This window comes from Haemaphysalis longicornis, unplaced genomic scaffold (genome assembly GCF_048455015.1).
Source record: "Haemaphysalis longicornis isolate Haplotype H1 unplaced genomic scaffold, Haemaphysalis longicornis Haplotype H1 scaffold_9, whole genome shotgun sequence".
In the NCBI taxonomy this organism is placed as follows: domain Eukaryota; kingdom Metazoa; phylum Arthropoda; class Arachnida; order Ixodida; family Ixodidae; genus Haemaphysalis; species Haemaphysalis longicornis.
This window is the reverse complement of record NW_027526460.1, coordinates 19,458,994-19,482,123: the sequence shown is the minus strand read 5'-3', so window position 1 is coordinate 19,482,123 and position 23,130 is coordinate 19,458,994. Positions and strand designations below refer to the sequence as shown.

The window sequence follows — 23,130 nt, the reverse complement described above, 5'->3', positions numbered from 1 at the left end:
AAGTTTTCAACTCAGAAAGAATAAAATTATGAGGGCTATTCACGCCACCATTTGGAGCAAATTTAAGCAGGCGCCAAATGCACCTTCCCCCGTTTGGAACACAATTATGTTTGTATACATCTTAAGTGTAAGCTATTTGTCGCAATAAAGATTTCGTACGTTTCACGATGATAGTGTCTTGTGCTTTCAATGGATCTCCAATGCCGTTGGTTGCTTCGCACTGGTACCTCCCGGCCTCTTGTCTTGCTATCTTGGCGATGAAGAGGGTGCCGTTCTTCATGAGCCTTGCTAGTGCCGTGTCCTCCTTCTGAAGATGACCTTCAATGAAATATACACACCATGTTTCAACACGTGCGACCACAAACTAAGAAAAAAGGTGCTGTAAGGCTGTCATTAAGCGCTGTGGCGGACGATTTCAGGCAAGTGCTCAGTGTCTGTTGCAATTGGAGGCCGTACTGGTGGAGGCGAAAAGCAAAAACGCCCGTGTGTGCGAGATTTCAGCGCACGTTAAGGATCCCCAGGTGGTCAAAATTAATCCGGAGCCCTCCACTACGGCGCGCCTCATCGCCTGCGTTGCGTCGGCGCGTTCAACTTTTCAATCAATCAATTGGAGGCCGTAGCATACCTGTTTATAAAACATTAACATATAAAAAAGGAAATTTAGTGAACAGCAAGAGTGTAGCGAAGCTTTAAACTCCTTTTTTTCAAATCCTTTCACGATATTATAATAATGTTTAGAACTTTTGTCGGTACTGTATGTTGCTTAGCTATGTTGCTGTATGTTGCGGTATACTGTATGTTGCGCTGGCTATACTTATTAAATACTTCATTCTAAAAATATTTACCTCGGTTAAATAAGGAAGCCAAAACACGTATAAATCGCTCACCATTTTTAGACCACAGAATTGTCGGTGTCGGGTGGCCTTCCGCGGCACAGGACATGCTGACGCTGTCCCCCACGCTCACCACTACGTCCTTCGGGGCTTGTATCCACCTTGGAGCAGCTGGTTAAAAAGACGCAGTTACTCTCATTAACGTAATTCTGAGACGCGAATACTGCGGAAAAATTGATAGCAAGACGCTTTCCACTAGATTGTAATAGCTACCTACCGTGAACGGTGAGTGAGCTGGACGTCGAATCTGATCCCGCAGCATTGCTGACCACGCAGGTGTAGTTGCCGCTGTTTTGGGGAGACAGTGGGCTTATGTGGAGTGTTGAGTAGCCCACGCCTTCGCTCGCTTCTACGATTTCGAATCCTTTGGAGATGACAGCCCCGTCTTTGAGCCACACAAATGTCAACGGAGGGTCGCCTTCGTATATCGAGCACGTTACGGTGGCTCTTTGGCCGGCGACTAGTCGGGATGCGAAGCTAAACGGAGTGATTCTGGGTGGCACTGAAAAGGAAAGCGTAATGGTTAACCTTGTCATATAGCATAGACGGGAGGATGCGAAGTGAATGACGGCTTCACTCACCGGTAGGCTTAGCCGACGCTATTTCGAAGAGGAAGGTGAATATAAATGTTGAAACAGTCAACTGCAAGGTCCCCGGATGTTCCATTTAGCTGATCACAAATAAGGCGTAGATGCTATGGTCGCACAATCCGAGTCATCGCTGGCGCAGCACTCCACACCGAATGGCTGGATGCACACCGAAGCTCTGACCGAAACGCTGTTCAACACTACAGCATTCGGTGCGCTTGTGTATGGTTGCAGATCCACAGACACCTAGCGCCACACTTCGTCCGTTTCAGGCATCAGACGTGGACTCGTAAAAGCCGCGTAAAAGCGCCACATCTCGTGCTCCTTTTGCGGGTCTACCTTGTTTTACACGTGTTGTGTCCTGGTTTACGCGCTCAAGGAATGGGTGTGTCGTGTAGCTTAGTACAAAACATTGCGGTCTTGGACATCACTGCAATACGTGCCTTTCGACTGGCATGGTTATGAGCAAGTTGCCGTCACACCATCCGAGGCGTTCGTGCCGCATTCAAAATTTCATCTGTACTGTTTAATTGGAAAAGTTAGTTCGTGTCTTTTATCACTAGGAACATTCAGGAGGAAAATGGGGTTGGCCGGGAAAGGCATACTCACTCTTGACTGACAGGGTAACCGTCTTCTCTAGACGTGTTCCAATTCCGTTGTTGGCTTCGCACTTGTAATCGCCTTCGTCACTCTTGCTTGCCGCCGTTATGATGAGAGTCCCGTTGTCCGCTTGCTGCTTCTCCTTCATGCTTGTCTGACCTTGAAGGAGTAAAAACAATTAGGATAGCGGCCTTGTAAGAACTTCGCCATCGAAGGTTGCTGGCCTCAAGCAACGCCACAACTAAAACAAGAGGGCGTGCATTTTTATGCTTTCATAGACTTATATGTGGCTCACATAAACTGACAGCACTCTCATCAGTTGTCCCAATAGTTAGTTGTTCGCATGAGGTAAAATATATACTGTTTGATGCTTGTTCATTGTAACGTGAAAATCTTTATTTGGCGAACTTTTGAAGATGGGTTGGTTGCTCTCGGTTGCCTTGACGTTTTAGTTATGTTCCTGCAGAGGGGCACGTTGCGGCGTTTTTGAGCTTAGTTGTCTTTCAGTGTGGCATGTTTATACATACGTGTGGCGAACAGCAGCTCCAAAATTGCACGGCTATAGGATTTTTTTAAGAAGTTAAAAACAGCCCTTACGTAATTTTGCCACGTTTGTTGGGGTCATTTGAGGCATAAAGCCATGCAAAAATTAAGTCACGTTTTTTTTTTAATACCGCCTTGTACCGAAGCGAGCGGTACCAATAAAAGGCGGTTGTAAAATGGCATAAGTGCTTCTTATTTTGTTTCTGGATACTGTGAATATTTACCGCTCCCAGTGTAAAATCTTGCAGTGGAAATCCTTCTCATGTTTGAATGCAACCTTAATATGTACACACCTGGACGCGTCCAAACAATTGTTGGCGGAGGATGACCGGTAGCTCGGCATGGTATCCGCACCGTCTCTCCCGATTTCGCTGCGGTGCTAGTGGGCTCTTGTATCCATTTAGGGGGTGCTGATGGGTAAATAAAAACTCTTGTCATAACGACGCCGAGCAAAGTTCGAATGTTATCATCACGCCTAAAGAGAAAGAGAGTGCTTCCTACCATGGACAGTCAGCACCGCGGACTGGGACGTGGAGCCTACCAGGTTGGTGACGACGCAGGTGTAATTTCCAGAGCTGTTCACGTCGAGCGACTGTATCTTGAGCACGGAGAAGTCGGCGTTGTCGGTCACTGCGCCTTCTCCGCCGTCAAGTCGGCGGCCGTTCTTGAGCCAGCGAAAGGTGAGTGGCTGGTCGCCCTCCGTGGCCGTGCAGGTCGCGGTTCCCCTTTGGCCGACCGTCGCGTTGTTCGGGAACGAGAACGGCGATATTCGGGGCGTAACTGTGGAATGCAAGCCGGGTCGTACGTTCAGTTTTCTAGCGAAGGTTAGCCCGGCATTAAACATGAGATATCTGTTCATTGCGTGGATGTTCTACTTTTTCACTTTGACTTACGAAAAGACACAATTAAATTCCACGAAGGCACACTGTATTAATGATTCTTAAACTAAGTAGTTTGCTTTATGGCATGGTCTTCATTCACTACGCATCGTGCAAATAAAAATAGCGGTTTCATTTAAAGAGCGTCGGTAATGCAACCAGGCGCGGTAAGTTCCTATCAGACTTGCTTTGAAAGGCGAGAAAAATACAGGTTACGTTTATTACTGACATTATTTCTAAAAAAGGAACAGTCGTTCCAACATTTACAATACTCGGCTCGGGTGTCAACGTTACCGCTCCTGCTTGAGTGGTAGCGGTCGGTGATATGTATGTCCTACGGAGATTGTCTACGGGGCAATGGTCTACGTCCACCTGTCGGGCTTACCTGCGCGTGAGCAGTGATATCCCTCGGGAAGGAGCATGATCGCTATCAGTCCTATTGCTGCGATGGTGCAATGCATAGCTCGCCGGAGCTTCGGTTTCGAGCGCACTGAGCATATATGAGCGTCTTCCTATGCCGCGAGTGAACTCTGCCAATGGCGTCGCTACGGAATCATTTCCGAGCCTCCAGCTTTTGGATACTAACGCCAGGAAACTAGCGCCACCCTTCAGTCATGAAATGAACTATCTACGCCGAAAGGTACATATTCGCATTTTAAGAGTTGTCCTTGGCCATTTTCCCTTCACCTAGTTCTATGTAAAAAAAGGGATCAGTATTAGGAGGTCTTCGAACAAATTGTAGAACCTTAGGAAGGGAGGAAAGGACCGTTAGAGGACACGTGCTATTTACAGCGTTGATTGAAGCAGGGCACTCGTAGCGCAGGGCTCCTTTAAATTATTTTGTGTGTACCGTAAGTTAAATCGGCCAAGTTGAAGCTCTTTCTCGAAGCTCTTTCTAGGTATTGTGAGGCCGCACCGCTATCTCGACTTGTTCCCGAAATGATACCCAATGTTCAGTGCATTGGTTGGGACCTATTCTGTTTTTACTTCTTACTCGTTTGCTGTCTACTGAGAAAAATTAACCGGTTTAGTTTTTGTTGGGCGTCCATACCCTTGGTTGGCCCTCATCCTCTATGATATTTTTTTTTCGGGTTCCCGAGTTCTACCCAGTGCAATTTGAAATTAAGTCAGTTTCCTTCAGGTACACAAACATCGAAAGCCCAGAAAGCGTAATTCGCAACTTAATGAAAAGCGAGCACCCCCGTGGCTGCATAGGCATAAAACAAACCATATACAGCTACTTTTCTTACCTTATCAAGAGTGAGTTGAGAAGGAGAAATAATTTTTATAAATCGAGCAAGAATGAAAGAAAATGGTTTCTCACAAAGCCTTCTTCTCTTATTGTAAATGTATGCTTTGGTTAACATGTGAGATTAGCACATAAAGTGATAGCGTCTGTTTTTCACGCAGCAAAACAGTAAACATGATTGCAGAGTAATGCATGTAAAACTTTCATCTTAACAATACAACAATTGGTTTCCCATTCCGTTGTTGTACAATTTGTTTAGATGCTTGTGACGCTTAGAAAATGATCCACAATTTTAAATATCCTAAATAAATCGTTTCTTTGTTGCCATGACTACGTCGTTTAGTTCATATGATTCGTGTGGCGAGATCTTTAAAAAAAAAAAAAGTCCTTCTGAAAGTGTCCTGTCAAGGCTGTGATGACCCTCGATTAAAAGCCGCAACAGCGGCAGGAGCGCCTGTTTTCGGTTTCGGTTTCACAACCGATGGACCCGCCACCACGCGCCGTTTTGATTATGCCGTTTGGCGGCAGGTGGCGCACGAATATTCCGTTTTGTGCCGCCGAATTGGGCCACCAGGCGTTGCGAAACGACTGGTTCAAAAAAGCAGGGGTTTTCTAGATTATGTTCCTTTACTATAGGTGGAGGAAAAAATATGAAGGCTAAACAGTTCAGTTTATTTGCAAAGGCAGTGTTATAACTGCGTAGTGTTTTCCACGATTTAATAAATGTTTTTCGCTGCCTTCACATGTGGTTTGACTCCAAGCACACAAAGCGCATAGAGTCAGGAATATTTCGTTTTCCATATCTGTCGGGAAAACTCTCCAAGCATAGCTAACAACGCGTTCCACTTAATAGGAAAGTTTTATTTAGCACGTCTTCGTTGCTCCAGCCACATCCGCTAGGGCGCAGAGCGGGCTGATCGCATCTGTTTGTTTTATCAAAGACAACCGGGTTTTATAATTGTTTCCCATGTATAGCCAACCACAATTTGTTTTTCATATTTAAGTGTGAATGTCTAGTTTACGTTGTTTTCTAACCTAATATCTGGTCAGGTGAGTGGTGCAAAACTTTATTTCTCGAATACGGTCGGCGAAAACGCGAAATGGACGCTAGAATGGACCCTCGAAAAATCAATAGCTGGGTGTGTCCCGGCGGTCTTCCGCTTCCGAAATGTGACGCCGTGATGACGTGGCCGCCGGCTCCCCGGTGGTAACCATGGCAACCGCCGGTGAGGAGGCACAGTAAGCGAAAAGGAAAGAGAATGGGTGGGGAGGAAAGGGGGCAGAGACCCAGGAAAGTCGGGACCGGCTGGTTTTCAAACACCGATAGCGGAGCGCTTTGAGGTCGTGGCCCACTGGCCTTGCGAGGGCAGTTTTGCAACGGGAGGAACGCGCTTCCGCGTCGCACAACTCGTTTACTAACAAATGCTTTTGTAGGGGGGCAGATTGCTTCCGGGTAGTCGGTGATCTCTATTTGTTATTTACGGATGATAATTCTTAGTCCGATTTTGTTTTAATGCAAATTGAAAAAAAAAAAAAACATTCGGCTATCGGCTACCGGCTATCGGCTACCTCTCCCCCCTGCCCCCCACCGCCACCTTTTTTCTATGCGTCTCTTTAGGGCCACTTACGTGTTGTGTGCATAGATTTTTACGTTGTTGCTTTTACGGTTTATTTATGGAGCTTTTCTAACGTTAAAAGCCGACATAACGAGATTGACTGCACCGGAAATTATTTTGTTTAACAGAGAATTTGCTTAGATTAATAATTCAGCTAGGCTGAGCTATGGCTTGGGAATAAAAGTTTGTCTCTAGAGCACAAATATAATGAAATATTTTTTTAAGGTTCAGTTCTGGCGTATAGTTATAGTGGCGTGGTTCTTGCAAGGGGTGACATTGATGTGGGTTGCCAGTTAAAATTGATGCCGTATTCCTCCAATAACAAGTAACGGTGCCAGTACCTGGTAGGCTGTTGCATAGTTTTCTTCGTTACATCTTTGTAACAGCAGCATGCACTCTTCCATAAATCTGTGATTTAAAGCCACCAAAGCCACACTGCCCGAAGATCTTTTTGAAGAACGTACGATTAGGCTAAATTCCATTTTGCTAACTGGTTTTTATATTCGTAAAATGTTTTTTCACATAAATAAGTTACAGCTGATATCGCTAAGAGCATTTTTAATAAACATTGGTTAATACGTTTTTATAGTAAATTATCCGATGTTTTTCATTTAAGCAATTGCTTCATATAGCAAGAAATTCACTCGAAATTTTCGTGCTTGTCTTGAAGGACTGTTTTTTTCTTTTTTAATCACGAACACACAACCCTTCCAAGTTCATCAACTTGTTATTTTAGCCACGTATGCTCATTAATACGCAGGACTAATGAGAAAAGTAAATGTATGCTTCAGTCCGTTCGCTTGAGCTTGATACGAAACAGCTGCCGCGCACATTTGCCGTAGGTTCTGCTTTGCCTCACTGAGAGTAGTCGAGCGGTAGAGCACCCTCTACAGGCCGGGCCAAATTGAGGCGGCTGGTAGCTGCAGAACAAGGGGGAACGTCACTTTATGTCCGATTCTAGGGGAAACTGGTGTCAATGGACTGCACGTGTCCTTATCTCTTTCTTTCTCTCTCTCCCTTTTTCTCTGTCCCCATTTTTTCTCACCTATCCCCTTTCATTCCCCTTCTCCTCTTCCCCCGGGGTCGGTTGTATGCTGGTGAGTTCAAAATGAGTTCGAAATGAGTTCAAAGTATCCCCAGTCCACTTCTTTTCCACTTTCTGTATCAGTAAGCACTCACTCACTCACGTGTTTTATGTAAGTAATAAGAAATCTACAAATTCGCAAACACGGCTCAGTGCTGAATGCGTTAATTAAAACGAGATTTGCTGCATTGGTAAGACAAATTTCGGCGGCCGAAAGTAACAAAAATTACCCGTAATGAATTATACAAAATACCTTAAATAGCCAAAAATAAGTCTAATTTGATTCGAATAAAAGGTGGTGCAGGCGTTTGTGGACGCTGGTGCCAAGGACGACGTGCTGACGACAACACTACGATGTCCCCCCCCTCCCCCCCTCTTCCCCCAACACACACACACACACACACACACACACACACACACACACACACACACACACACACACACACACACACACACACACACACACACACACACACACACACACACACACACACACACACACACACACACACACACACACACACACACACACACACACACACACACACACACACACACACACACACACACACACACACACACACACACACACACACACACACACACACACACACACACACACACACACACACACACACACACACACACACACACACACACACACACACACACACACACACACACACACACACACACACACACACACACACACACACACACACACACACACACACACACACACACACACACACACACACACACACACACACACACACACACACACACACACACACACACACACACACACACACACACACACACACACACACACACACACACACACACACACACACACACACACACACACACACACACACACACACACACACACACACACACACACACACACACACACACACACACACACACACACACACACACACACACACACACACACACACACACACACACACACACACACACACACACACACACACACACACACACACACACACACACACACACACACACACACACACACACACACACACACACACACACACACACAGAGAGAGAGAGAGAGAGAGAGAGAGAGAGAGAGAGAGAGAGAGAGAGAGAGAGAGGCCTGTCAAACAAACGGCGTCTATGAAACACGCCGCACACCCTGCCGTCTATGCTGGCCGAGCTTACAGACATCGGGGACGGCTTACAAGCGCTAACTCCTGCTCTTCATCAAGCCCCTGGAGGTGCTACTTTACAAATGTATACAGACTCCACGGCGGCCATACGTCGAGTAAATAACAACTGAGCTATCTCGAGGGGAATTCATGATATACTGGATACGTACCCCTGCCCTCTTCTGCTCTCGTGGATCCGGCGAAATACGCTCCCCGCTCACATTGCAGCGGATGGTGCCTGCCAGTAGATGCTGACAGTTGATGCCGTAGGACAGTTTCTCCAACAGAAAGAAAATCTTCGTCGCGCCACACGAGCTCTAATTCCACCGTGTGGAACGGACCTTCCCTGGTGGACTCGCTCGCTGGGAGGAGGTGTTGCTGCGTAGGCTTCGTGTTGTTGTAGCCCTCTCTTCCGCTGTGACACGGGAGTGGCCACCAGGCTGCCTCGCCCCGTTCGCAGAGAACTGCCCCTTTTGCACGGCTCGTGCCGAAGATGCGGACACAGAACATTTGCTGTGGACGTGCCCGTCATTGGAAGCCGCCAGAACACGACACCTTCGAGGCACAGGCCTCCACCCTGGCAGACCTCCTGACCTCCATCGGTGGATTTGGGGACCACACCACCGCTCCCTACTTGCGGTTCTTCGCGAAACGGGAGTTAACCTACATCTGTAACGTACTTTATGTCATCGGGTATACTACCGCAATAAAAAAATTCGAATAAGACATTAATTCGTCAGCTGCTTTTGTATTGTAAAATGATGCCACTTGTATCTATTCTTTAGGCGTTTTTGCACGTGCTGTAAGCATTCTTACTGTTCATATTACATTTTAAGAGTAATAAATGCAATCTCTTTCGCACCCTATAGGGAGTTCGCATGCTTCATCATCGCTACGAAGGCGCCCTTCGTTAGACGCACGGGATGAATTCGGTCTTTACTGCGTTTAAACACGCTGAAGGGACAGGAAGAAACAGTGTGCGTTTAGTTCTCGTCCATTTGCAGCCCGTTTTATTGTAAAGGATTTTAAAACTGAAGTTGTGCGCCAGCACTTCAATGCGCCGGTAGTCGTGCAAAAATACAGTGATACCAAATCTTAAGCAAATATTGCGGTTGACGCTGAAAATATGCATGCTTGATCTTGACCACACACACTCTGAATAACTTCTTGCCTTTGAGAAGTGCAATACTGTTAACTTGTTCATTGCAGACATGCTTGCGAACGTATGTCGACATAACAAAGTAAACGCAGACACGTGGTAGCTTGTATTCATGTTTTTATTACACGTAGGTGTACACTTGTTCGTAATTTGTGAACTCATTGCGTGTAGCTTCCCAACAAAAATGTGGCGTGTGTATCACGTGACTGGCTAGGTCTTATTTACCTTGGCCAAGGTATATTACTTAGTGGGCAACCTTGAATTCGGAACATTAGCAGCCACATGTGTGGCTTGCTTTGATCACTGCGACGAACTACGCAGGCAGGTCAGTTTTCTATAGCAAACAACGTTTGACATGCAACAGAAAAACGCATAACGTGTCAGCTTCAGGGGGCTTTGTTTAACTTGCACCAACATTGGAAGATTTAGCTCGGTTTTTACGTAGTCTGCGCAAAAACGGAAAAGTGTCTGGGGTTATCAGAAAATCATCACTGCAACTCGTGTGTCATTTGTTTCCCTGATGCTTTCTTGTATTCACCCAGTTCGTCTTGCTTTGCTTTTGGTTGCTAACCAAGATTCCAACACTCCGCTGTGGGGTTTAAAATTAGCCTACGCCTGCGTAGATAAAATTTATAGAAGAAAACTTTTTCTATCCCTTTGGCATTTTAAGCTTGGGTAATGAACATATAAATCTTTTACTTACTTTTCAAAGCACATGAAATCGTCTACGGTGCTAAACATATTTGGCACAATCATCCCATTCACATTTTTGTCAGTATGAACATACATGTTAGTACGAATTGTAAAATTTTTCGTCGTATTCAATGCCATCGTTGTCACCTCATAGAATCAAGGTGAAAGAACGCTGACTAGGTGGGCGCTGCAATATAGCAGTTGGGCATTTTGGGCACTTTATTCTATTTTGGCATGTTTCACAAAAATGTGACTTGAAATCTATTTATGACTAGGCTCTGGTTGAGGTAAGAAACGCGCACATAATGCATTGAGCAAGGACCATTGGTGCTTGTACGAGGACGACACAAATGTAAGGACAGAAACAAACATTTTCGTGTGGAATAACTGGGGGTAGGGGGGGTACTAAGTTTGGTACGGGAATTTCGTTTGACGCCAGCAATATTGTGACCGAAAAATTGAGCTTGACATAGTGTCTGAGTTAGTCTGCTACTGTACACCGTGTCCCGTGGGATTTGATCTGCAGCCGCAAATATCTTGAACTACGATCAGGAATGTGCGAAAGCACATCTCGGAACCTTGTTTCCACGTTTTTTTTTTTCCTAAATACCTTGTGACTGTACGTAGTTCATCCTAAACCACAAGACGAATATGTCTGCTGACGTGTATTTTTGTAGTGTGTGCTTAGCTGGGCGAGTCGTGGCGGAAAACGTCAAGGCGTTTACATAATTTAACCAGCACCGGAATGTGTTACATGCTAGCAGCAGTTACATTATAACAAGGACGCTGTACAACACTCGCACGCCGAACGAAAACAGAATTCCTAAGCAATGTGCAAACAATGGGGTGACTAGAGGAGAGTTTTTTGAAGGTGTGTTTTATGGGTATTTATTTCGGCTGCATTGAGAGCAGCATAAGCTGGGCCAACTTGGCGGAGATGTGTTTGAATGTTAGATGTTAGTGTTAAATTTAAATTTAAATGTTAATGGTAAAGATGCTTTGACTGAGCAACAGTACATTGTGCGGCCATTTCTCTTTTGTTTTATCACCAGAAACGTTGGATGATGAGGGCTAGATATTCGCTAGGTATGTAGCGGTGATCTTTTGAGGTCCTAGGACTTCAGTATCGCTCATAACGTTGTTATTAATAGCATGTGTGCTAGTTCGAGTGAATATTATACAGAGCACGTCAAGCAGTGCCCCAAAATTTGACGTGACGCACACGCGTGCAACATTGCTGTACGTGCAAGTCAGACCCTAAGCGTTGTCAATGCAAAATTGCATTAGTACTGGTGCAGTAAACCCCTTCGCCCTTCTAATTTACTTCGTCTGGTGCTTTGATTCATAATTGGGCACTTCGTCTACGTTGTTACACGGAACGTTCGCTTCGCGTCTCATTTGTACTCACATCTGCTGTTTTGTTATAATTAGCGCGACCTCTTTGCTGTTACCACTGTCCACCCTGTCAGTGACACATTCCCGGCGTCTACCGTACTCGTTTGTCGTATACGCTGGTATTGTTACCTGATAGCATTGTAAACAATGTGCGCTGTATTAAGGACGTCTGACTTTGAAGGCCTACACCCTGCCGTTCTTTTTCAAGCACAGCTTACCCTGCTTTTGCGACCATTCAAATGACATGACTCACAAATATTTTCTAACAGGATCTGAAACAAATGTGAAAGGAGATCATGGATAAGAGTGTTAAGTACAGGGAGAATATACATTGACTGCTTGGCGTGTTTCACGCTGACTAGAGAATAACAACAGCAAATTCAACGGTTGTTCACGACGATGGCGACACCGTCTCCCGGCGTGGTCACGTGGTGGTGAAATCACGCTGCGCTGTCGTAGACGTGAGAAGAGGCGCTGCTTTTCCTCAACGATGACCGTCGCCGGTCCTTCGCCTGCGGAAGAGAGGAGGATATATGGAGATAAGATTCTTTTAACTTCATGCCTTTTTGCCCCTTGTGCGCTGTGAAATATTCGTGCAAGGAAAGTTTCCACTCAAAAATAGTAATCGCTTTGCTCATAGCGCTCCAATCCAATCCCATCCAATCCAAATAGTAATCTAATACGCATGGTGGTCGTTCCGTTTAGTGTAAATGGGGGATGGAGTTTGGAGTTGCCGGAGGTGTAATTATTTATGCGGACAGTGACTCGCCTCGGTGGTGTTGTATCCCCTGGGCGGCAGCGCCGATCGCAGCTCCTCGATCTTGTAGCTGCCCGACAGGCTCCTGCGGCTCTGGATGGTGGCGTAGTCGCTGCGGGACCGCTTCTCCTGGACGTCGATATAGCGCTGCTGGGCGCCTTCGCTGTAGCTCTGCCGCTTCTCCGCCTCCAGGGCTGCTACCCGGATGCGGAGGTTATATGGGAGACAGAAAATATGCGCTTTTCTGAAACGGGAGGTAGTTATATTCTACCCATCAACCCCTGTGAGCCGCTAGGCCGCATGATCGCATCCTACACTAATTCTCCTCCTTTACTTCTACGAATGTGTTTTGGTGGGTTCAAATAACAGCTGTCGTCGCTTCTTTTTTAAAGATCGCCGCTTCAGCGCGTGGTTTCTAATTTGGATCGATATTCAACGGCATATCGTTTCAGGGAGACTGTTCATAAGCGTAAGTTTTTGTAAAATGGTGTAAGCTTTAGCCGATTCTCTCGCTTTTGCTTGTCGAATGCCTTTATGGTTGCAAATATTTGCCCTCCTTGGCCATGAAACAGCCACGACGGATGGTGAGAGCACACTAATTTTACATAGGCTACTTTTATTCAGCCGGCTTTTTGGGCATTTACTCTCGTTTTCTTTTCTCTGCTGTCCGTGATTTGACTCTTATGTTCGGGGCTAACGCCTATGAATGGTGCACGAGCTGAAAACGACAAATTTACTCCTGACGTTATGGTACATGCTAAGCTTCAACTCAAAGCTCTCTTGTACTTGCTCCGGGCTTTCGCGATCCACAAATTAAAGTTGGCGTAACTCACCAAAAATACACATTTGCTCATGAAGTGCGCTGTAGAAGAGAACTGCAGGTGAAATCCTATCTTAAAGAGCTGTTTCTTTTTTCTTCTAATTTTTCCGCGCACGCGTCGTCGTCTATGCGGGTTTTGTCGATTGTTGCGTCCATCAAATAAACACCCATGGCTACAGGAATTTAATGAAGCGAACTTGAAAATAGCTGGAGAATTGCCCTATCCACTGCAGCCACAATGACGGACTGTCGGGCTTATCGTGATTTGTGAAGTTGATAGACGTTTCTCCTCGTTACACCGTGGGAAGGCTCCAGTGCAGTACTAGATAGCCAGTTTTTCTTTGTTCATTCATCTTTACTTTCCCAGCTATCAGTAATCAAGCCCAGGAGCGTATCCAGAGGCGTGTTTCGGTGTTAGAACACCTGCCGAAATTTTCTGAGCGGTGCATTTCCCCCTCTTTCCCCTCCTCATTGCGCCCTTTTTTAAAACGAAGCTTTCTTTGCATCATTTGCGCCGTCGATCGTAACACCGCAACTAACTGCAGAAAAGCAACTTTACCCAATGGGTTAATTTCGCGAAAGGATGCCGATGATAACCGAACACACATCGAGCGTCTCAAGAAAAAAGAGCGCTTCCGGTGGTCGGAATGGAACGTGGGTGCCTCGCACTATGAAGTCGACGTCTACTCGATCCCGCCATTCCGACGCAGACGAAGCAGCTTCGCGGCTTAACCATCTTTCTGTTAATAAAAGAACTTTGATTTTTTTCGTCCACGCTGTTCACACTCCGCATCGGCATAATAATATGTAAAAACAAAAATAAGGAAATTAGATAAGAAAATGAAAATGAAATGATGTTTGCGCGCATGCTATTTCTCAGTTTAGCTTTCCGTTTTTCCGGTGGCGTATAACACCCCCGAAAAATGTTTCCACTGATCAAGCTATAACTCCATCAAAGAACCTATATTCTCTCTATCTCCCCCACTTTTTCAAAGACGCGGCCCAGACGAGTAGCTCACATTTTTCTAGGTTCTTGTGCGCCTTGGTCTTCTTGATGCACACGGTGACCACGGTGATGACGACCAGGAGAGCGATGAGGAAGGAAGCGGCCGGAACCACCAGCGACGGGTCCTTGTAGAAGACCCACGCTCTCTCGTAACCTGCGTCGGGTGGTACCCTTTGTCGTGTTGTGCGGTCGCCACTGCTACCACGCAGCGTAATTTCAAAACTCAGTGTTAGCTTACATTGGCTCCCTTTGCACGTGCGTGTGCTAGGAAACGACGCTGCTGACGAGTTTGCCCGAGAAGCGATTTTAGATACTCGTTTTTTGAAAGTGGCTCCAGGCAAACGGCGAATTGTGAAGATAACCGTTACCGAACAGTTTATGCCACTCTGGCGTCAGCGTTACGAACTTTCTGTTACCTAAGGATTTAAAAGGGGGGAAGCGTCCGGACCAATTCAGCTCGAACACCGGCGTGGATCTATAGGTTGAGGCTAGACTCATCGCTCGTATGTCCATCGCGTAGTGTACTAAGCGACATAGGACATTTTGTTATGGACTGATCAGAGCATACACCGGGGCGGTCTGTGTTGTTTACAAAACTTCAAATGGAGCCGCCCGGCATGCTTCTTGGCGAGGACATCATGTTTCCTACCGGGCATTGGATCACTCGGAGGGAAATCTTGAGCTTCGTCCTGCAGTTTTTGAAGAACGCTAGCCTACTTGATGTTTGGTGATTTACTGTGTTTAGTATTTAAATGTGCTGATTGGGCTGAGCAACTGTTGGCACAACTGGCAAGGCTAGGTTCGGCCGTTGATTAACATAAACAATCATAGGACTACTAAAATTTAAAAATTCTGTTGCCAAAAAGCAAAATTCTACGTAGACTAGAACTCAGGGAACGAGCATTGTTTCATGACAATGTAAAAGAAGCCGCGCTACGAAGCAGGAAATACCCAGAAAAGGAAATGCGTAGAAAGGTGGAAAGATAAACAAATCAGATATGTAACCTCATGACGGTCTTTTGGGTTCCCTCCATTAATTGTTACATGCATTTTTAACCCGCGCAGTCTACTTCAAAATTTTATCAGGGTTATAACTAACAGGAAAAGCCAGGAATTACCACAAAAGCTTTATTAATTTCAGTAAAGTTTGGGAAATATACCATAATTTTTCATATTATTGTTAAGGGAACTGATACTCTGTCAGCTACGACATCGACATCTGGCAAACATCTACGACATCTAACGTTTGGGATTAGTCCAAGGCCCATAGCTTGACAAATGAAAAGTTCTTACTCTAGGACGTGAGGTGTGGTGGTATTCATTACAATTAAATTAAATTTACAGTTTCGAAACATACTAGCATGTGGTGCACGTGGACACTGTGATGGTGACCGGCGGTGGATCTTTTGTGCAACAATTTCTGCCTTGCTATCCTTGCAATGGAAGCACTCCGCTGGATGTGTAATTGGGAATTGCAGAAAATAAATTCGCATGACAGAGATATGGTAGCAGCCGAATGGATAAAAAAAATCGAATGAATTGAAAATTATGTCGCACACTTTTTTCAACTGTTATGACAGATTTTATCGGCCAGCTGCTACGCAAAATAATTATTAACATATTAACGCCAGGGGCGCCGAGTTTTATATTGCGGGGCCGCCAAGCGTTGTAGCAGAGCAAAATGTGGCCCAGGCACTTAAATTGCTTTCTTTGTGTAGTCTCTGCAAATTTAAGTTAACTTGGGCTAAAAGATAATGCCGCCAGGTTAGTTTTTAACTCCCACACTAAATAAAACGTGAGACAAGTATTCTGTTGTGGGACGTTGTAAAAAGCTAATGCAATAACAGCTATAGCCCGTATGAGGTGAGCTAGCGCTCCATTAAAACCGACACACCCACACTGCCTTACATGTACAGCGATACCACACCCTTTCATAGTGAGGTAATAATTTTTTTTGGTAAGTCAGGAGAACCGTACAGGAGTGGATGATTTCTAAAATAATATATTTTTAGGGAACCCTGCATACTTACTTTTAGATGCTTCCCTTTACCGCTCTTCAGAACTTATTTCACAGCGTCGGCATCTGATGGTTGTAGCTAAGTAACGGTTAAGTCATGCTTCTTGTCCGTTGGCGGTCGGACAGGAAGTGCTGGCTTGCGCGTAGGTCTCACTCACCCTGGTTGGTGGTGTTGATGATGATGGCTTCGCTGCCGGACCCTCGGCCGAACTGGTTGGAGGCGGTGAGGTAGACCCGGTAGGTGGCGCCCCCGTCGAGATCAGTGAGCGTGTAGCTCGTGTCGTCCGACGCCACCACGGGGATGTGGCGCCACGGGCCGGTGTCCTTCTTGTAGTGCAGCGTGTAGCCTTGGCAAAAGAAGACGAACCAAAATCGCAAGTCTTTATGTAGCTAAATAAGCATTAGGGTGGGTAATTCGCGCATTCGTACTGTGCACACGGTTCCCGGAAATATTTGCCTTTTCAGTCGCCCCCCCTTTTTACGCATCATTCAGTGCTCGTGAAAACTAGAAACTAGAAATAACTAAACAAAAATTAGGCATGATAAAGGGGCCCTGAAACCTCTTTCGGACGCTGTCGGCAAACTTGCGCATCGTGAGATTATTTGCCCCAGCCGATATCTGCTCCGAATGTCGCTTTCCTACGACTAGCAGGAAGCTCACAATTTCGCTGCAAAGTTTACCATTGCTTTGCCCATGCCGTCAGTATCCTTAGCTGTGCCGTATGAGCGTGACCCTTCGCTATAGACTCATTTGGATTTTGAAGCAGTGGACTACCACCTTTATTTGTTATTTATTTCTTTGGCAAATACTGCCAATCACTCCAGAGGTTTTTTTTTTTTTTTTTTTACTAGAGTGGGTAATGTTCACAGGGTTGACAATGTTACGCAAATATTAGTAAAATAGTAATAACAGAAAACAGTTTAAGAAGACCACAAACGGGAAATAAGGGCCTATGTGCAAGTCGATACTAAACCCAATAGCGTGCGAAAAAGAAAAAAAAAACTATCTCTTCAAGGTTTAGCCCAAGCTGCCTTAGGCCCAAGTTGGGTTTTATTTTCTTTGTTACTGCAGAACGATGCAAACGTTTGTGCAGAAACTCTCCAGTGCTCGCCGTTAGTTGTAAATCGAGTCGACCCCGTACCTGTTACAGGAGCAGCCGTGGCCTTTGAGCGGGTCCACCTAACTTTCAGGGCCGAGTCGCTGCTTGAGATGAGGGTCAGTGCGGGTGGAAGAGGCACGTCTGTAACCAAGCATAAAAGCCGTCGTATACGCGCGTAACTACCACTAGTTGACGGCAACAAAAAATAAATCGGCATTCCAATTCACCGACCTCCGTCCAGCGTTCGTACGAGCAGAGCCTCCGAGGGCGGGCCGCTGCCTATGGCGTTGAATGCCTTGACGATGACGCTGTACCGCGACGACTTTGTCAGGCCGACGAGGGTGACCTCCTGCGTGTCATTGGTCACCGTCTCGACCGTCTTGAAGGAGTACGGCTGACCGGACTCCGCCGCCCGGTAGCCCACGTAGTAGCCCGTCAGCACGCCGTTCCAGGTGTCTCGGGGAGGCGGCTGCGTTGGACGGCACGGAATAGAAAATGGCGGCTTGCGCAGCCACCCGTCGGTACTAAATGGCCGAACTGTTTTGGCCACCCCACAAATCCGCGTTGCTCGGCGTTAGTATCGCGTTTTCCTCAGATCTATACTAATTCTGCTAAGGTATTGTGGGGGCAAGTCAGATATTACTCGTAGCTATGTGGATTGAGTTTCCTTAGCGCTCGTTTGGGGAAGCATGACCCGAGTTCAGGAACTGTAGACAATTCTACGGCGCCCGGAAAGTTCAAGTGTTAGAATGTAACGCCAGCTTTTGTGAAAAAGCAGGAATTGGTGACAATTGTGTTGCTTTATTAGTTTTCTGCCATTAGAGTAGAATTTATTACTACACTCTAAGTCATCGTAGGTCGTCTTCACTACAGTGCTCCAGAAGTGACCATGAGTGCAAATTCGGCGAATGACGAAACCCAACATATGATATGACCAAAAAAAGTGGCATGTGCGCAGGGACAGCACGCAAGGTGTGAATGGTGTCCTGCGTTGTGCAATGTCCCTGCGCATTTGCCCTTTTTCACTCAAATTGAATGCTCGGCCACGTCATTAGTCAAATTTGCACTCTGGGCTACTTCGATTGGTCATTCTGGAGTGCTGTGGTGAAGACGACATTCGGGGATTTCTTGGAGTGTGTGGGGGTATCCAAGTAAAGCCTAATCAGGTTGAACGCAATTCATTTTCAGTCTGTAGCCTGTTTGTAAAATTAATTAACAGCGAAACGTTGCTGCGGGTTGCGGAATAAAGTAACCAACTGTTCATTTTGGTTGTCGTTGTAGCTGCAGAAAAGCCGGTAGACGCGTAAGAAACGTGATAGCGTACTGTCGGTCTCTGTTCGGACCGTTCCAATTTTTGAAACTGGACCCGCATGGTGAATGCAGTATTTGTCAGCGAAAATCAGGTCATGAAAGCCGATGTTATATTGACATATTCGTGTGCGGTAGTAAATACACCAAAACGGCATGCAAGGCTTGATATTATCGTATCAATTACTACCTTCCAGGAAACGGCTATGGAAGTGGGTCCTTTAGCAGCGGCCCAGACATCGGTCGGGGATCCACCGGGTTCTGAAGAAGGGTACAAGAAAACAGAGCATATGAGCACTCATATGTTATCTGTGAGCATACAGCATCAAATCGTGAGATTATGGAACTGAGCCTTTTGTCTGCTTTAGGGTCGCGCTCATTCAACCTACCCAAAAGCTGACCGGAAGTATAGGTTTAGAGCTGCACTTTTGCGGCTAGTCTTTTCTGCGCGCAAACGGACGTAGTCGAGGTCACTGTTACGAAATACGTGGGCATAATCTACGGTTAGAGCGGTAGTACCGTCAGGTCTATCCCGTTGGAAAGCTTTGAACTCTTCAAAGCAGAAGGAAACGCGTTCGAGTTGCGTCTTGGCAACAGCGCTACCGGCTGCCTACAAGAAGGCAAGGTTGGGGCCGGCTGTAAACTGGTCCGCTGCATTGGTGAGCACGTTGCCGGATACGCTGTGCGTCGTCGTAGCCGCGCTGAGCTGTTTTCGATTTCGCCGAGAGCGGCTGATGCATATTGCATGCGCGGTTGGCGATGCAGGCTGGCAGGCCCACTCACCTTCCTCGGCGGTCAGGAAGCGCACCGGGTCGGACGGCGGACCCTGACCCACTTCGTTCTCGGCCGTCACCGTGAGCGAATAGGACGAGCCCGGATGCAGCTCGCCGATCGTGGTCGACGTCTGGCCGCTCGGCACCGTCTGCTCCAGGAGGCGGTGCGCGCCCTCTGCATGGGGAGGCAGAGCCGCACTGAGCCTGTGCGTTGAAATCGTGCATCTCTCGCTTGCCGCGATGCCCCAGATCAGTGAGAGAGAGAGTGGAATAGACTCGGAAGCTGCGTCCATCATGGCTACACACCCGTTACGGTAACGGCGTTGAAGTTACATTTACGATTGAACAAAATAAAAGTAGCTGTGTCATGATGTTTTTTTTTTTTTTTTCTTGAAAATGTGAAGTTTGGGGGGGTTCTGCTTTTTCTACGTTCAGAGACGGTTAATTTTTAGGGAATTCACCAGTCGTGGGTCAACGTTTTGTGTTAGCCGAAATAACGCAGGCAGTGAAATACAACCCTGAAGATACGTTCGTGTTTTGCCGTTTTTATCTAATTAGTACTGTGGAATACTAGTAGTGTGATTAGTAGTGTGGAGTGGCCAATTCCGTGGAATCGTACTACGAAGTATTTCGGTTGTTCAGTTTGCCGAACTTTTTTGCATTGGGAGTACCGTATTCTGCACACTTCCCATGCGAGCTATTTGTCATGTTTTGAATATATGGCCGTAATGCAAGCCTTATACATTGCGTTGCCGTCGTGTGTTGGTGTTGACATACACAGTAGCTGCTTATGTCCATTCCCAAGGTCGAGTGTACGCTAGGCTTTTAAGGGCGCACATAACTTCCTTTCATTTTCATTCTTGCAGGCGCGTTACATGGTGTGTTACCCTTGGCAGGACTCTGCAAGAACGTAACAAAAGCTCCTACGCACAGTTTCAGGAATTCTGAGGTTGCACACAAACACGATACTCCGTGCGTGAAACCAATCTTCGTTGGATCGATGCAGCGGACAGGGCCGCAGGCCTCACTCAGACTAAACGCACATACATATATAGTTTTGTATTTGACAGCGCTCCGGGGTTGTTTCTGACTGAAGCTGTATGTTAGCAGTGTGGACAGCTTAATACCTCTCTCGGCAGTTGGCGATTATATAGCGTAGGGTACTCGCCTCTGTCCCGCCAGTAGTGCACGATGTAGTTTGTGATGAGGCTGTTGCCGCTGTACGGCTCGGACCAGATGACGTTCACCTTGCGGCTCCAGACTTCCAGGATACGAAGGTCCAGCGGTTGAGCCGGCACCTCTGCACACGGCAGGGAGCGACTCGAGTGTTGGAAGGATCGCCACCCCGCCAAAGAGAAGGCGGCCACGACTACGCTGCTCACCGACGACGAGCAGCTTGATGTTCCTCTCGTCGCTGCCGTACTCGTTCTTGGCGAGGCACGTGTAGAGTGCCGCGTCGCTCCTGTCCGTCGTCGGAATCACCAGCTCTGAGGTCACGCCGTTCTCCGTGTTCGACTCGAACTTTTCGTACCTGCGCCCAAGGAGGAGGAAAAAAAATTGAGGATGCATGCGGCGCTAATAAACGAAACTAGCGCTGGACATCAGGAAAGGTCGTGAAGGTAAATTATTATCACAATAAAATGTCGTAAGAAGGCTGCTCTATAACAAATTTATTTTTTGTTGATAGGCAAATTGTTAATATAGACTATATTTTGGCTACTTGTTGGGAGCGTTGCCTTTTTATACATGAGTAAGCGGATGTCGTGAGCAACGCTGACGCAGCTAGGTATACTTAAACGAGCAAGAAACGGGTATTCCAAATTCACAAGCTTGATTCCAGGTTCCGTATGCTGTAGTTTTAATAGAGACGAAATATTGAACTCCGGTTTCTGGGGAATGTGAGAGTACCCTCAATTACGTCGCGCATGATGACGTTTTGATCTCCAAGTGTTGTCCAAAATTAAATTGCTCCCTTTTGGGATAGCAAAGTTGTTTCATGGCTATAAATGTGTCCGGGCGGTCACCTTGTCACTGGAGCGAACATGAGGCGCTTCTTGTCCTGGGACCACGTGATTTCCAGCGGCGAGTCACCTAGGGCTTGGCACTGCAAGGTGGCCCCCTCTCCGCGGCGAACTGTCTGCACCTTGAACTTCTCCTCGAACCGGGCGGGTACTTTAAGAGGCAAAAAATGAATAAAGCCATTTTTGTATGAGTTTGACAGAGGGCGAAACCAACAAATTCATGCGCATGTTTTAATGCGATATGTCAACGCAGCTCTACGTGCATGTTTCTATGCAATATTCGTGACTCCTAGAACACCCGCACACACAAATACTTCAATACTATTGCATGTTCAAGACTGATGAAAGTGTTTCTGGGGCAAAGCTGCTTCCAATACTGGCCTCCTCCACATTTATTCAACTTTTAAGGCGATGCGTAATGTTCGCATTAGTGCAGCGGCAGTCCCATTGACGTGTGCTATTTGCGCCTGAAAAGAAAGAAAAAACTGGTGTTAAACAGAGCCGATTTCTACGCGAATAGAATGTTATGTGCAAACCGTAAACCTTCTAAATTGCGCTTTCAAAACATTGTGAGATTACCGATGACCCTGACGGTGACTTCTTTTTCGATGTGCTCTCCGTGGCTGTTGGTTGCTGTGCAGACGTATCTCCCGTTGTCAGCCTTCGTGGCGTTCCGAATGCGTAGCGTTCCGTTCACTACACCGGAGACGACTGTGCTGCCTGTTACACCGCCTGGAAAGCCGCATTTTTGTCTTGGAATCTCTCATTCAAAGTTCCCGCCATGCTCCTATATGGTGAAACTTTACCTCTGGACCATGTCACTGTTGGTTGCGGATAGCCGTGACTCTGACAATCGATTTTCACTTCGTCCCCCAGCAACACCTGGCCACTGGTCGGTTCTATCGCCCATGCTGGTGGCGCTTCGTACATGTAAGAACACGGTGAAATGTTTATTTATAGGGTGCTCGGTGACTTTAATGATGGTCGCTGCATGATAAGATAACAAGTGTCGAATGCTGGTAGCCATCATGCAAATAAATATACATAAAAGCTAAGACTGAGATGTTGACACATTGGTAACCGCGCATGAAGGGAATCGCACAAATTGGCTTGTTGGTGGGCTTCCGTATAGATTACTTATGGATTTACATCAAGTGGTAAGGTAGGTATAACACATTTTTCGTCGAAAAGTACGTAGAATACCAGAAGATTATATTTTATGAATAACATCTCATAATGCACGCAAGACAAGTTGTTTTTACTCGAGTTTGGTCGGGCTGAGCAGGGACCTATCAATATTTCATTCATGGCTTCCCATAAATTTTTTGACATGCCTATAGTGGCAACAGTCTGGCGGTCGTAGTGTGCTTAACCTTATTTATTTTTCATTATTGAGGTCTTGAATCGTGTGTCTTTAGGTTTGTGCTGAAATAAAGTAGTGCATAATCATCTC

General features: G+C 46.3%; 1 protein-coding gene and 1 long non-coding RNA gene across 5 annotated transcripts in view; one reads left to right on the top strand and one right to left on the bottom strand.

The window, feature by feature from the left end:
* LOC144153101 (uncharacterized) overlaps positions 1–20,396 on the top strand; it is a 201,635-nt gene extending 181,239 nt beyond the window's left edge. Inside the window, exon 4 of the long non-coding RNA XR_013319311.1 lies at positions 19,649–20,396. This is a non-coding gene — a long non-coding RNA (uncharacterized LOC144153101). The remainder of the gene's footprint in view (positions 1–19,648) is intronic.
* Positions 9,974–23,130, bottom strand: part of LOC144153094 (cell adhesion molecule Dscam1-like) — a 28,798-nt gene continuing 15,641 nt past the window's right edge. For 2 of the 4 annotated variants that reach the window (XM_077684754.1, XM_077684757.1), the window contains exons 5-15: positions 21,681–21,828; positions 21,039–21,187; positions 20,825–20,956; positions 19,667–19,831; positions 19,074–19,144; positions 17,807–18,044; positions 17,618–17,716; positions 16,634–16,822; positions 14,472–14,612; positions 12,645–12,826; positions 9,974–12,387 (exon numbers count right to left, since the gene is read on the bottom strand). In XM_077684754.1, the coding sequence (XP_077540880.1) occupies positions 12,316–12,387; positions 12,645–12,826; positions 14,472–14,612; positions 16,634–16,822; positions 17,618–17,716; positions 17,807–18,044; positions 19,074–19,144; positions 19,667–19,831; positions 20,825–20,956; positions 21,039–21,187; positions 21,681–21,828 (1,586 nt within the window). In that variant the 3' untranslated portion in view covers positions 9,974–12,315. Of the gene's footprint in view, positions 12,388–12,644; positions 12,830–14,471; positions 14,613–16,633; positions 16,823–17,617; positions 17,717–17,806; positions 18,045–19,073; positions 19,145–19,666; positions 19,832–20,824; positions 20,957–21,038; positions 21,188–21,680; positions 21,829–23,130 lie in introns of all 4 variants that reach the window. The other 2 variants (XM_077684756.1, XM_077684753.1) reach the window with 2 other exon arrangements.